General features: G+C 42.7%; 2 protein-coding genes across 3 annotated transcripts in view; one reads left to right on the top strand and one right to left on the bottom strand.

Moving 5' to 3' along the window:
- myripa (myosin VIIA and Rab interacting protein a) overlaps window positions 1–6,286 on the top strand; it is a 22,406-nt gene extending 16,120 nt beyond the window's left edge. Inside the window, exons 10-17 of one of the 2 annotated variants that reach the window (XM_063886921.1) lie at window positions 13–542; window positions 810–2,732; window positions 3,305–3,361; window positions 3,790–3,972; window positions 4,291–4,452; window positions 4,628–4,729; window positions 4,834–4,894; window positions 5,481–6,286. In XM_063886921.1, coding sequence (XP_063742991.1) covers window positions 13–542; window positions 810–2,732; window positions 3,305–3,361; window positions 3,790–3,972; window positions 4,291–4,452; window positions 4,628–4,729; window positions 4,834–4,894; window positions 5,481–5,500 — 3,038 coding nt within the window. In that variant the 3' untranslated portion in view covers window positions 5,501–6,286. The remainder of the gene's footprint in view (window positions 1–12; window positions 543–809; window positions 2,733–3,304; window positions 3,362–3,789; window positions 3,973–4,290; window positions 4,453–4,627; window positions 4,730–4,833; window positions 4,895–5,480) is intronic. The other variant, XM_063886922.1, reaches the window with a different exon arrangement.
- Window positions 5,412–13,728, bottom strand: plxdc2a (plexin domain containing 2a). The gene is given in 14 exon segments (XM_063886924.1): window positions 5,412–6,763; window positions 7,089–7,232; window positions 7,488–7,543; window positions 8,265–8,356; window positions 8,504–8,644; window positions 9,621–9,702; window positions 9,984–10,079; window positions 10,196–10,295; window positions 10,366–10,484; window positions 10,582–10,704; window positions 11,053–11,122; window positions 11,431–11,574; window positions 11,770–11,978; window positions 13,437–13,728. Coding segments are annotated over 14 exon segments (1,707 nt in total). The 5' UTR covers window positions 13,558–13,728; the 3' UTR covers window positions 5,412–6,553.

Raw genomic sequence — 13,728 nt, 5'->3', positions numbered from 1 at the left:
TCACATTCCTAGATGTGTCATCGGTGCTGAAGAGTCCAGACGGGAACTGGATCGCCCTGCAGAGCGCACAGCTGTCCCGCCCCAGCCTGCTGACGAAGAGGAAGAGCCCGTTCCTCAGCACCCTGGAGAGGGAGTCTGAAGTCATGTCCGCCTACGAGGGAATGGGCTCCGACAACGAAACGAAACCCAAGCCCGACAGCTCCTGGGGCGGCGTCCTGCAGGAGATCCACAGGAAGATGACGGACTCTAACTTCAACCTGCAGGACGGGATCCCCTTCCAGCTGCCGGGAAGCAGAGACGACCTGTTCTCTGACTCGGACGACGAGAGGAAGCCCAAATCTCTGCTGGCGCTCTTTAAGAGGAAGGTGCCCGCGGAGATCAGGAAACCTGCATCGCCAAGGAGGACGAGCGTCATCGACGTGAACTATAACGTGGAGGGAAATGGAGAGGAAGAGGAGAGCATGGTGGCTGCAGAGCCAGAAGTTTTGAAATTCAGGAGATCCCGGAAGAAAAGGAGGAGTAAAAAGTCTTCTTCTGTGCGGGTAGGAAATATAATTTCTAGAAACTAGGAACCGATGAAATGAGATAGGATCTTGTAATAATTACCGGCAGAAAAGAGTTGAATTAAAGTAAAGATACTGATAAACATGGATCTATAGCACATTTCTAGTCAAGGTTAATACATTTAAAGTCTTAACAACAGTGGCTTCATTGTACAGAAATGATCCAATGTTGTGATGATTACAGACGGTATTCCTTCATTCACCACAGGAAGTATAAATGTATTCTTAATCTATTATCTCTTACAGCCAGAGGATGAGAGCGAGGAAGACGACCATTACCAAACATATGAGACTGCGATTCCGGACACTTTGCCCTCTGGAGCCTCGACCCCTGAGTCTGTTGACCTTGAGAGTGACATGACAGGAAGTGGAGCCGATCAGACTCAGCAAGACCTCACGTCACAACTGCAATTTTCGAAGTCCTCCAGCGAAGAAGAAGAAGTGGAATTTGAAGGAGAAGAAGCTGAGGGTGGAGGTGCGAGAGACGCTAGCGAGGATGAACAAAGGGAGGAAGACAGACGAGAAAGTGAGGACGGATATGAGGAAGACGAGGGTCTATGGAGGATGGATATCGACCCTGAGGAAGGAAGAACAGCGGAAGACGAGGAAGCGGATGATGAAGAGATGGAAAGCAGATTGTACAGGCTCATCGCACACTCCAGACGCACGTACTTCTCTTCAACTGATGACGATTTAGACAAAGTTGGGCAGAGTGACAGGGAGTGTGACGAAGACGAGGACGAAGATGTGAAAGAGGAAAAGACGGAGAGACTGAACTCAAAACTCTGTGAGCTGGAGAAAGAAGTCCGGGCCAACCAGTTCTCCTCCACCGAGGACGAGCTGGACCGAGTTGGAGTCATGGATGAAAAAGAAGAAAAGAAGGAGGATGAGGAGGAAGAGGAGCTGACAGTGAAAGTGTGCAGATTAGTAAACCAAGCAAACACAACCATGTTCTCTTCCACAGAGGACGAGTTAGACCGAGTGGGAAGAGATGAAGAAGAGGAGGAAGCGAAAGACGAGGAGAAGTTGTGGAAGATGCAGCAGGAACAGGACGTCCAGGTCACTCAACTCAGAGACCTGGCCAGCCTGGTGAGCGCTTCTCAGTTCTCTTCCACCGAGGATGAGCTGGATAGAGTTGGAGAGAACGAAGAGGAGGAAGTAAATGAAGAAGGAATTGCGAGGGAAGAGATTATCGGGGAGAGGAGAGAGTCTCTCGAAGATTTAGATGTGGACATGTTTGATTTAAGGGATGAAAATGAGGATAGGAAGATGGAGAGCAGTGATGAAGATCAAACGGAGTTAGAGGTAAAGGAAGATCGCATGCAGGAGAGAGTACCAGACAAGGCTGAAAAGGTGGTAAAGCGGTACATATGTGAAGAAGAGGTTAAACAAGCAAAGGGCAAAGAGAGAAGACAAGAGGTGGAGTTTGAAACAGTCACACAAGCTGAGAAAACAGAGGATGTAATCTTCAACACGGCAAAGGTCCAACAAGAGAATGAAAAAGAGGCAAAGCGGCAAGAACAAGAGAAACAGGAAGAGGTAAAGATCAACAAAGAGAGTCAGGACGCAGCATCCGACAGCGATGTGGACGACGCTGAATTTGAGAGGATCATCAGCAGCATGTTGACGATGACTTTGGAAGACATGCAGGTCGGGACATTAAAGGACGAAGCTGCAGAGAACAGGAGCGATATAGAAACGGAGGATACAGATGAGAGTGCAACAGTTGGGGGATTCGAGGACAACGCTGTCGATGCACAAAGCACAAAAGCGTCAGAGGAGACAGGGAAGGAGTTGCAGAGTCGAGGCGACAACGTGAAAGGAGATGTGCAAATTGGGGGAGACATTTCCAGAAAAAAGGAGAGTGGAGATGCTACAGGCGGGAATGAGAATGAGCAGCAGGGAAAAGACACAGATGTAGGAAAAATGAATGCAACCATGGAAGAGACACCTGAGGTCAAACAGACATGGGAGGGAATAGAAGAGGATGATAAGGAACAAGAGGAAAGAAGAGGAAACGTCCCGACAAAGATGGAGACACAGGGGGATCGTGAAAGTCAAGAAACAGATGAGAGACGGGGAGAAACCAAAGAGACCGTGGAGGACATGGAGCAGAGCAGCACGCCTTCTCCTCACGACGGTTTACTTTCACCTGAGGAGATTCAAAATGTAAGATCTTTATATTCTCACTCCGCACAGTGATATATCACGTATGCAAGAGTAACACAAGTCAGATCCTGTTTTAAAACCTGTTTATAAAATACTTTATGTTCACCACTAACAACATGTTATGATTATAACATTTAAGTGAATCTGTGTTGCAATGTTTCTACTTTTTGATTCAACACACTCAGAGGTTTTGCTTACTTCTCCCCGGCCTCTCAAAGCAGAACAATACCTTTTCTAAAATAAATATCAAGCTATCTTTATATACATTTCAATACATTGCTCTCTTTGCCCATTAGCATCTGCTAGTTTAGTTGGGTTTTAGTGCATCATTTTCTACCATTCACAACATAAATGTTCCTCAATTTGGTTTTTAGTGTGGTTTGAATATCATAGCCTGCAGCACATGTTTACGTCTACATTTTAGAGAGGCGGGTCTGAAACTAACTTTTACGTAGCTGGATTTGAGCTAATTTCTCCTTTGCTAACTAACTTTTAACATCTCTGCTTGATGCTGATTTTCTCTCCCTGTCTGTCCTGTGTTTTCTTCTTCTGTGGTTCTCTATGTGCTGCAGGGTAGCGACCTGGAGCTTTACAAAACACTTCAGTTTATATCCACTCTGCTGGAGCAGGTGAGATCTAGTGGTTGCCTGTACTTTCACTTTATCATCAGTCGTTGTTCTGTCGATGCTCTCCTGTTTGACCTGCATGCATCTACTTTTCAATATGCTGTTATGCTTTTCAGACTGAGTGAATTAGAAATGATCCATTCATCTATTCACTGTGGATATGAGAAACGCCCTCCTCCTTTTCATTGTTCAAAGCAACAGTTTGAATGACTTTATTATTAAAACTCTCTCATGTGATAAACAAATAAATCACATCATTGCCTCAGACAGTATTCCCTATAGCAGCATGTATTTATGCAGCTTCATATAATTTGCATATATTATCCATGATTAGCAAAACAGTAAGAAAAAGAAACAACCATGTTTCTGATTCCAGTGTATTTTTGTTGTTTGACACAAGTAAAATTCAAATGTTTTTATCCGTGTGTTAGAGGTACTCGGCGGTGTCTCTGCGCAGCATCACCACGGAGGTGCTGAAGGTTTTGAATGCCACTGAAGAGCTGCTGCTGCTGCAAGGGGGGGAGGGAGGAGACGGCCCATCACCCTTCTCCTGGCTGCCCCCCGACACCGACCCGAAGAAACTGGACCAACAGTTTTCCCGACTGGAGGAGAACGTAAGATCAGCTTTCAATATGTTTTCTCTGTGTTATGTGGTGTAAATGAACAAATTGGTCATAATTGAAGAAACAACGTAATATCAACCGCTACATAGCATGTTTAAAAAAAAAATAATCTAAATATGCATCTTACAAAGTCATAGTATAGCATGCACTTACATATTTTTATTAAAATTGTCATAGTACAGTTTGCCATGGGCTACACTTTCCTAGAACAACACAATCTACACACAGGTTTAATTCAGATAATAGCAAATGTTGAAATGAGCAAGTTTTGCAACTTGTTACTCTTCTGTTGATGTGGACGTCCTGCAGGTGTACGTGGCGGCTGGAGAGGTGTACAGTGTGGAGGCGGAGCTTGGAGACCTGGAGGAGTGCGCCCGCGGCGTCTGCAGCGACACGCCCGACCTGGAGCTCAGCTTCCTGGAGGAGCAGGTCGCCTCAGCAGCCGCTAAGGTGCAACAGTCTGAGCTGCAGGTGAGTGGATGCTGAGTAAACAGAACACTCTGGAGCTGTGTGATAAGTTTATGAAACACAGATTGGCCTCATGGGAGCGCTGTAATCAAAGGTTACATATTGGAAAGACAACTGTAACAACATCTGTGTGATCTTAAACATGTTTGAGTGTTATGTTGTGTTGTTCCTGCTTCAGATTTGTGACATCTCGGCCAGGATTGCTGCTCTGAAGAGTGCAGGCCTGAATGTGGACACACAGCAGGCACGCTTCACCAAGACCCGGACCGTTCCATTTATGGTACCTATATATTCAATTATTATTATGGCCCGTTAACTACCACAACATCATGTCAGACAGCTCGTACAGGAATTAAACCTCCTGTTGTGTCACACGTGTTGCAGCCGGTCACTGTGGACTCATCGAGACAGCTGAGGAGGAGACTACCTGCTCCCCCTGTGAAAGGTAAGAACTGGTCCTAATTCTACCAAACCTACTTCCTCTGTTTGATGCCATAAATACAAACTCAGATAATGTTTTTGTAGATGGTGTAAAAATATGAACATGCTTACATGTTTTACACTAATGGGATCAAATGTATTTAACTTCAAGTGTGTTTTCAGATAAACATGTTTCAGATAAACCACATGTTTTTCAAATGATGCAATTTTAGTTTTTTGGTTTGCAAACTAACTCTTGTGAATATACTCCGATGTAATGTTCGGTATGATTTATTTTTTTTCCCCGTCGTCTCATTATTGAATCTTTGGAGACAAAAAACAAATAATATGACGTACTTGAACGAAAATGAAAAGAACCGCCTGAGGTTGATCCAGAGATGCATAAATAACCAGCCTACAGCGACACTGCTATTGTTTATTTCAACACAACACCTTTTAAATAATCAAGAGATACAGATGAGGTTAAGACAACAATGTGTTCAACATGAATATTTAAGAAACTTTTTTAAATTAATGAACCTTAGATCTCTTTGAAATTGAAATGAATGTGTAAGTTGATTTTCTGCCTTTTTGTTCGATCTCTCTGTCAGAGGAAAAAGAGGAAAACTAACTCTACGAGCGAGACCTCAGCAGTGCCTTCCCCTGCAGCCTGCAGGACAGCCGTGCCTTGATTTAGACTAAAACTGTGTCACTGAAACGGCGTACGTACAGCAGATACAGTACTGTATAACGGTTGGAGTTAATCTGGTGATGAGAAGAGGGTTGACCCTTCAGCTCAGTAGAAATTCCCCAACATTTGACTTTATGACTCTTAGATTTCCATAAAGTGGGATAAAGCTGAAATGATTACAGTAGTTTATTACAGCATGAGAACAAGAAATCATGATTTAATGAAAATATTTGATTTGATTTATTTTAACATCAGTAGAAGTCCATCTGCTGATGAGAACAGCTAAACAAACATTGTATAATGACTGAAATGATCATCTAAAACCTGCATTTACACCACTTTTACCGTTATATCATAAATATACAGATACATGGGATTAAACGAGTGTTGCTGCTAGACTGTATCATGTCTAAAATAAATATAGATATCTATTTGTGATGTTGTATGTACATACATGTACAGGAAACCAATCAGTCTATGTTATAATAAAGTAAACATTAAAAAAGACACGTTGCCTTACTGTATGAGTGTTTCTCTCCGAGGTAAACAGCAGGCAGACACTGTGCGTCAGGTGAAGGTGGGTGTAACGGTGAGGAATTTAGCCTGTATTTTTGAGATGAGGATGTGACACCCGAACATGACATTCCTGCTTATGAAGAAGGTGTGGGAAGGACACATAACAGCCGTCTTTCAGAAAAAAATGGTCTGAAAACAAACATCCAGCGGCGCAGTAAACACGAACGAGTGACCTGAGAAAAGTAAATAACGTTTATATGAATTGAAATACTCTCATGTTTTATCAGATGTGAAGCTAAATGTGAATAAATTGCTCCGTAGTGACTGTTTCCTCATAGAGGTTCGGTGTTTTGCTCTTTTAACACTCAAATGTGTCCTTAAAATAAACTTGAGCAACAGCTGAGTGGAAAATAATAGGTCTCCCTCACATGGTGATCCAGCTCTGTCCCAAAGCCTTCTGGGATACGTAGTTTTGGGTCAGGAGCTCTCAGACACTAAGAAGCGCTCCCTCTGGTCGGGAACTATGAATCCTTCTTTCTGCTCGCTCTCTCTCCTGTCAGACATCACAAACGACTGTTTGGGGTCGATGACGTCCGCGCTGTCTTTTTCCGGACCCTCCACCTCAGCGTAGGAGGGGCGACCGGACCCCCGCCTGAACTTCATGATGGGCCAGCGGGTCGGTCGCCGCTGAGGGGGAATAAAGGAGAGAAAATGAGCAAAAAGGCGGATATAATATATAGAAAACTTTTGCAGACCAGGACAGAGCACTTTATACAGTTATGTATTTAACCGTATTGGAGTGAGGGTTTTTTTCTGTACCGCTGAACCTCCCTAAAACATCTTTCACAGTATATTGCACTATTATAAATAATATAACTACTGTTTGGGCCAAGAGAGCCTTTTACATTTTCTAATAAAACTCATAAAAGGGATATTTTGCAACCTAACTCACATAGCAAGGTGTGCAGGAAGTGTGTCATAGCTTCAGTTTTGTGGTTGTGGTGTCACTGACCTCCATGAAGAAGAGGCTGGCGCTGCAGGTTGGGTGGGTGTACATGTAGACAGACATGAAGACGGCAGCTCCCATAATCACTACCACCATGACGATGCCCGCCAGCAGACCAGTCTGCAGCTGCTCGTCGCTCTCTACAGTGGGCTCCTTGTGTCGTGCTGTACGGAGAGGGTTTATACATTAAAGACTCTGTGTGGACAATGTGCATCTCCTCGTCCAATTTAACAAGGACTCTAATTGGTCTTAAAAACAGCTCATGCAGACATTTCAGCGCTGGAATCATATAAGTATTTCACACGGCGTGGCTTTAACTTTCAGATCAAATGCAAATATTTATGTTTTGACTCAAACTTGACTTGAAAACTGCGGAAAAGAATGAGCAAAATGCCAATCAGACACAGAGCAGGGGAATGACTTACGTTCTGCCTTGATGTGCAGTGAGATCTTTGTGTCATCTAGGAACAGAAAGACCGACATTATACACTATTTCAAATCAAAGTGCCAGTCGGTCATGTACAAACCAATGTTGTTGTTCCCCCAAACCCATCACAAATTATCACTTCAATTGACCCAATCCAAACTCTCCTTTTGGAGTCAATCTTTTCCAAACATCCAGGAATATTCTAGTTTTTTAAAGATTTCTTGGGATCAACTTGGGGAATAGAAATCAAGACCAAAGTAAAAGACTACTAAAATCTCAGTGCTTTAGTTTGAGTGGGATGTTGCAGCCATCCTATACTCTGACTGCAGCGCCGACGCACACATACATTGAGTCATCCTCCAGCAGCTGAGGACACTATGCAGTATTTAACATGGCGCTGTGACAGAGGGCTGGGAAATAGCTGACCACTTGACCCTCACACTGTCAGCCTTTACACAATGCACTGTGCGGGGTTACCATGCACAGACAACAAGGATTAACTCATTAAAGAGGGTGATGGCCCCCACTCTCAGCTGTAAATGACTTTACATTACATGTCATTGTTATACCTTTGATGTGCAATAACTCTGCCTGTAAACATAAAACGTTGTGCAATATTCCCTCCCGTGTTACTAACAACTCTAATTCATCTTGTGAAGCTATCAAAACAAGGACAATTAAAAGTAGTGGTACGACTTTCTAAGACACACACAAGTTGTTTACTACAGATGGTTGAAAGCATGTTGTCAGCTGACCTTCTGCAGGTCTGCTGGTTGGAGGCTGTGCACTGGATATTATCCCTCTGCTCTTGCTGCTGCGTGTTGACGGGCGGGTGGCGGGGGACGTCCTGCGGAGGGGGGATGAGGTCATGCTGGAGGTCCGCTGATGCATCGTAGTCGTCGTTACAGGAGCGGTCGTATGTGCGAGTTGGCGAGATAAGGTGTTGGTGACGTGTGTGAGCCGGAGACAGCGGGGATCTCTTCTCTGGGAAAACAAACGTCTGTAAACAGTTGTTGTGCCGACAAACTGAAATATACTTTCTGTAGTTTACTAAAACGCTAGAATAATCCGAACCTCTTCTGGGCAGCCGAGGTCGACCCAGTCCTGCCGGTTACGATCAAAGCCACTGGAGCATCTGAGAAAGAAATCACAGAAGATTTCTGTTTACAGCTTTTGTTTTAGTTTAAACATCTCTCCCCTGTAATAGGTCAACATGTTAGCAAAGCAACAGAGAAACAATGAAGATCAGACAAACTGGTTTCTATTTAAAGGGTATGTTCATATTTTTTTCAGGTCTATCCCAGTACACACACCTGCTCCTCGCTGAAAAGCAAAGTGTTTCCTGGAATTGTGCTGCTCTGTTTGTAAACGCTGCAAGGAGATCCTTTGCCATTTCTATTTCAATGTATCTGTATTCCTCATTTTGAAAGAATTCACCCACGCTAAAAAAGTGAGGCTTCTGAGTTAATCTGATCAAGCGGGTGTCTTGCAAACTTAATGTATACCAAAAAGGAATTAAATTGAATGAATCCTGTAAATGGAAATCACTTATGAAGAGATCTTTGCTGCCAGTACAGACGAGGACATGTACAGCAGTAACTTCACTATTCAAATTGAGTAAACAAATTGATAGATACAGTTTGTTGTGACTGCTACTTGGAGAGGTCCCAGTTCACCTCCTAGTCCCTGCTGTGGTGCCCTTGAGCAAGGCACCGGACACTTCCAATCCCCCCTCCCCATTGCTCTCCGGGCGCTGCACAATAGCTGCCCACTGCTCCTAGTACTAGGATGGGTTAAATGCAGAGGACCAATTTGACTGTGTGTGCTCTGCTGTGTGCATGTATGTGACTAATAAAGAGGGTTTCATCCTCCGATTCTATCTGTTGATTTCTGAATCACGTGATCTTCTTTAACAGTACAATACTGTTTCCTTCAAATCTATTCACGTTCCTTTAATTTCATGCCGTTCTCATTTCATCAGCTATCTGTCCACACTAAAGCAGCACAGGATTGATATGAAGCAGTATTTTTTTTAACCTTTTTTTGGGGTGAAATTAGTGGGAACGCGCAGCTGGTCGGTGGTATGTTACTCTCAGTGATTTCCAGTTTACCTTTGTATCCGACTGCACCAGCTGCAGTTAAAGCCGATCTGAGAAGTGACACATGGACCACAGCTGGAGAACTGGAGACACGCTGAAAATAAAGAAAACAGAGATGGGCGAGGAGGAAGGGCGAGGAGGAAGAGCGAGGAGGAAGAGCGGCTTCTGTGAGTTAAAACCAAATGCAGATGCAGACCGTCCTGCTGCCACTGTATTATCATCCCAGTTTTACAATTTGACTGGTAAACAAAGGTTAAAACAAATAGAGGAGGTCACTGATGATCTAAAAATACAGAACATCAGAACCTGTGCACTAACTGTGCATATTTTTTTAATTAAACATGTCTTTGTACACCGTAAAAAGGATTTACTTACTAGGGAGAGCGATCATCTCCACTGCTGTAGAATTGGAGATGTGGGACTTGAGGATGTCGACTTTATGATACTCATAAATGGTTCTCCGACGAACATCTGCAGCAAGTCAGAGAGGATATGATGTGGTTAACAACTAGTGAGATCCTTAGATTTGTTAAATGAGTTGTTTGGAATAAAATATGGTAGGAAATTTAACAAAATGTGCCACTCACTGGGGATCTGCTCTATCTTATGAAGCACCACAAAAGCGTCCGACAAGCCCACCTTCACCGGATGATTCTCAGAGCTGATGTCGTTGATGTCTAAAGGAATCTTTGAAAAGAAAACTGTATAAATAAGTTTGGCATTAACAGGAGAACAGGGATAAGGGAAGAAATGTCACCTCTTTGTATGCAAACACGATGCGTCCGTCGCTGTGCAGAACAGCCTGAAAGGTGAAAGGTCCCAGACTGATGTCGTCCTGGAGGTGGATCCGGTTCCACTGAACCACCAGCGCAGTGCCTACACGGTCAATGTGCATCAACACAATCATTTGAATACATTGCAGATCAAATATTCTCTACAAGTACAACTGATGACACTTAAATGTCTCTCTTACCGTTATCAAAGTAAACCACAGTAGAGTTTTTGGACAGACTCGGGTCGAAATTGGCCATCAGCGGGGCGATGTACTGAGTGGCTGTGAGCATTCGGTGGATTATATCTCCGGTGTAAATGAATCCTGTGAGAGGAACACATGCAGAGGTTAGCAAGAGGGTTAGTTCAGCTTTTAAAGAGTGAAATTAGAGCACTTTCAAGCTAAAAAAAACCCTTCTTTAATCAGCTCATCTCAATTGTTGCTATAAATGCAATATATCATGTACCAGGTTAACTTTGATTGTCTGTTTGGATCTTGATTATTAAATCCTTAGCTTGCTCTGGTCTAGTGGAAAATCTCTGAATTCATATAATGTAGTTCTAATTGTAGCTCAAATTAGGATGACATTTTAGGTTGAAGCTTTAAATAAAGATCCTCATAACTCCGAACTCTCGGCTTCCAAAGAAAAGACGTGTGTAGTTAAAGACTCACCTCCAGTTGCCACCGTGATTTCCTTTAGTACGTGTCCGTAGAAAGGGAAGTCGAAAGAGAGATTCACTCTCTGGAACGGAAGAGAGAAAAACTGTTATTAACTGTGTGTCAAAGAAGGTCAAAATACACTTAAGTAGCTTCACTGCTACTAAGTGAGAATGAATCCAGCTTTCGTTGTAGTATAGAAAAATAAAATGATGAGCAAAACAAAATGTAAATGTCTGAAAATCATTCAAATATGTATTTTTTGTATTAATTAGAATCAATATAAATACATCAGTGAATAAAAAAATGTATCGTCTGATAAACTTCTTCAACAATAAGTGTTTCATTTGCATTAATCCCTGGCTGTCCCCTTCGTAATGTCTGCTTTCATACCTCCGCCTGTCTGTGGGTGCTGGACAGGAGGCCGCACACCTTCCACTCGTCCTCTTCCAGCTCATCCACGTTCACCCACAGGTCTCTACCGGCTGCGTCTCCGGAGCCGTACACTTTGGATGTGTAGTAGGCATGATCAATGTCCTGCCAAAAATCCAGGGATTGAAATGCTTTAAAACAAACATTAAATAAGTACTATGTCGAGATAAGTATAAAGGAACTAGCCTACATGTTGTTTGAACAAGGAGCTGTCAAAGGGGAGCTTCAATGCAAGTGAGGCTATCGAGTTCGGAATTGTACTTATATTCAGCTGCTGAACCTTTCTTTAGATATCTTTACCACAATCTGTGTGGAGTTGTCGTGTCCCTCCTCCATCAGCAGATCTGGATCTGACTCCTCTGGTTGATGCTTGTCTCTGTAGTGGCCCCTCTTATCTGCAACCCAGCCAGGGGCCCGGGTACTCCTCTCTGTGGGCTTGTTGTGTTCTGTGACAACATATGACGCTCCCTCTGGAGAGGACAGTCCCGGTGTGTCAGCCCGGTAGACTCCTGAGGAATCAAACCAGGGAAGATGAGTTAATTTCCCCCAAAAAATGATTTAATCGACAATCAAAACTGAGGCTGCTTCAGTTTCTTTCCATTGACACATGTTGAAGATCTTATTTACCCATATACATTTTACAGTTGATTTTTTGTATCTAAAGGTACCAAATCTGCCATGCCACACTGTTGCAAAGTTTTACATTTGTAGGAAGTCTGTTTAAAATGATGCACAGATATCCCACTCCGTAAAAAAACTGAAAAACCAAATACTGTAAATGTATAAAATGATGAGAAATGACTTTTTTTTAACTACCATAGATGGAAATAAATAAGGGAAACTGCGTGTTAAGGGAATGTTGGATGTGCAGAACGCCTCTATGAGCATCTCAGTAAACAAACTCCTGCATCTCTTCACTTGCATCAGGACATAAACAAATCCTTGGTGGGTGCCATGTGGCAAACCTGCTGGTCAGTGGTCACCCCGTCATTCTGCCCCTTCCAGTGACAACAGAGCGTCCCAATTTCTCTTTTCACAGCGGAGGGTGAAAGCATGCTTCACATTCTTCACACCAGCAGCTCCAGGACCAGGCATGTGAGGCCGGGCGGCCGTGGGTGTTGTGTCTATATTTCTGTCACATGGTAGCCCTATGGCTGCAGGGGCCTCAGACCCTCAATGTGTATTGATACATAATCTGTAGACGTATCAGGAGCAGTTTGATTGGCAATAAAAATGGTTTAAATACTGTGGGGACTACCACTGAGATTTGTCTGTAGATCAACACAAGTTAGACTTCAATACAGCTCACTCATTGCTGTTGCAGCTTAAAACACCTCTTCTTCTGAACTGACAATAAACAATTGAAAGGTTAAGTGTTGTTTTGTCAGAAAATAACTACAAGATCTGGCAGAAACCGGGTAAAAACATTCAGCTGCTTCAGAGAAAAAACCTAAAAAGATAACATATGTAAAACTGAAAATGGCTCCAAAGACAGGACGTTGAAATGTCAAAGTATCCCCCCTGGTATCTCCAAAGAGAGCATCATAAATGACTTAAATTCTGTAATTGTAATGTGACCTACATTTTTGATCAACTTTTATCCACAAAAACAAAGGGGGAACACTGAGAAAGAAAATGTCGAGAGATCTGCTACATTTTCTGTACTTAGCATATTCAATACAACCACTTAGACATTGGTGTAGAACTAAGCGTATCTTTCAAACCAATAATACAATATGTATAGCATTAATTACAAGAAAAACTATTCAGTAAAACAAAATGTTGCAGATCCACACAGGAGGAAACTTTAAAGCTGAGTTTTAAGTTTGTATTATGTTAGCTAGTTTAGTGTACTGAGTTAAACCGAAAAATAAAATACTTGCATTTACAATACAAAGCTACTTCATAAGCGTAATGCACAAACTTACGACCATTATTAGCAGATGTAAAACATATACTTTACTCACCATAAACGGATTTCAGTTTCATGAAGCTTATTTGTAACTGGAAAACAATAACTAGTCCTGTGATGAGATTAAATGTGCTGGTCAGGGTCATCGCCATCCTTCCTCTCAGCTCGTAACGCATGTTAAACGCGCATAAAGTAATTGGATGCAATGAGTTTGCGCATACAACTGCTCACTCGTCTTATTAGAAAAAGAAAAGTGAAAGACAGAAAAGTATCACTCAATCTAGACTAACGACAAAATTGCGTCATGATGTTTATGATAAAGGTTTGGATTATCCGCAGATCATCTG

Source organism: Eleginops maclovinus, chromosome 6 (assembly GCF_036324505.1).
Source record: "Eleginops maclovinus isolate JMC-PN-2008 ecotype Puerto Natales chromosome 6, JC_Emac_rtc_rv5, whole genome shotgun sequence".
NCBI classification, from domain to species: domain Eukaryota; kingdom Metazoa; phylum Chordata; class Actinopteri; order Perciformes; family Eleginopidae; genus Eleginops; species Eleginops maclovinus.
Note: the sequence above shows the minus strand (reverse complement) of the source record. Positions and strands in the feature narration are given on the sequence as shown.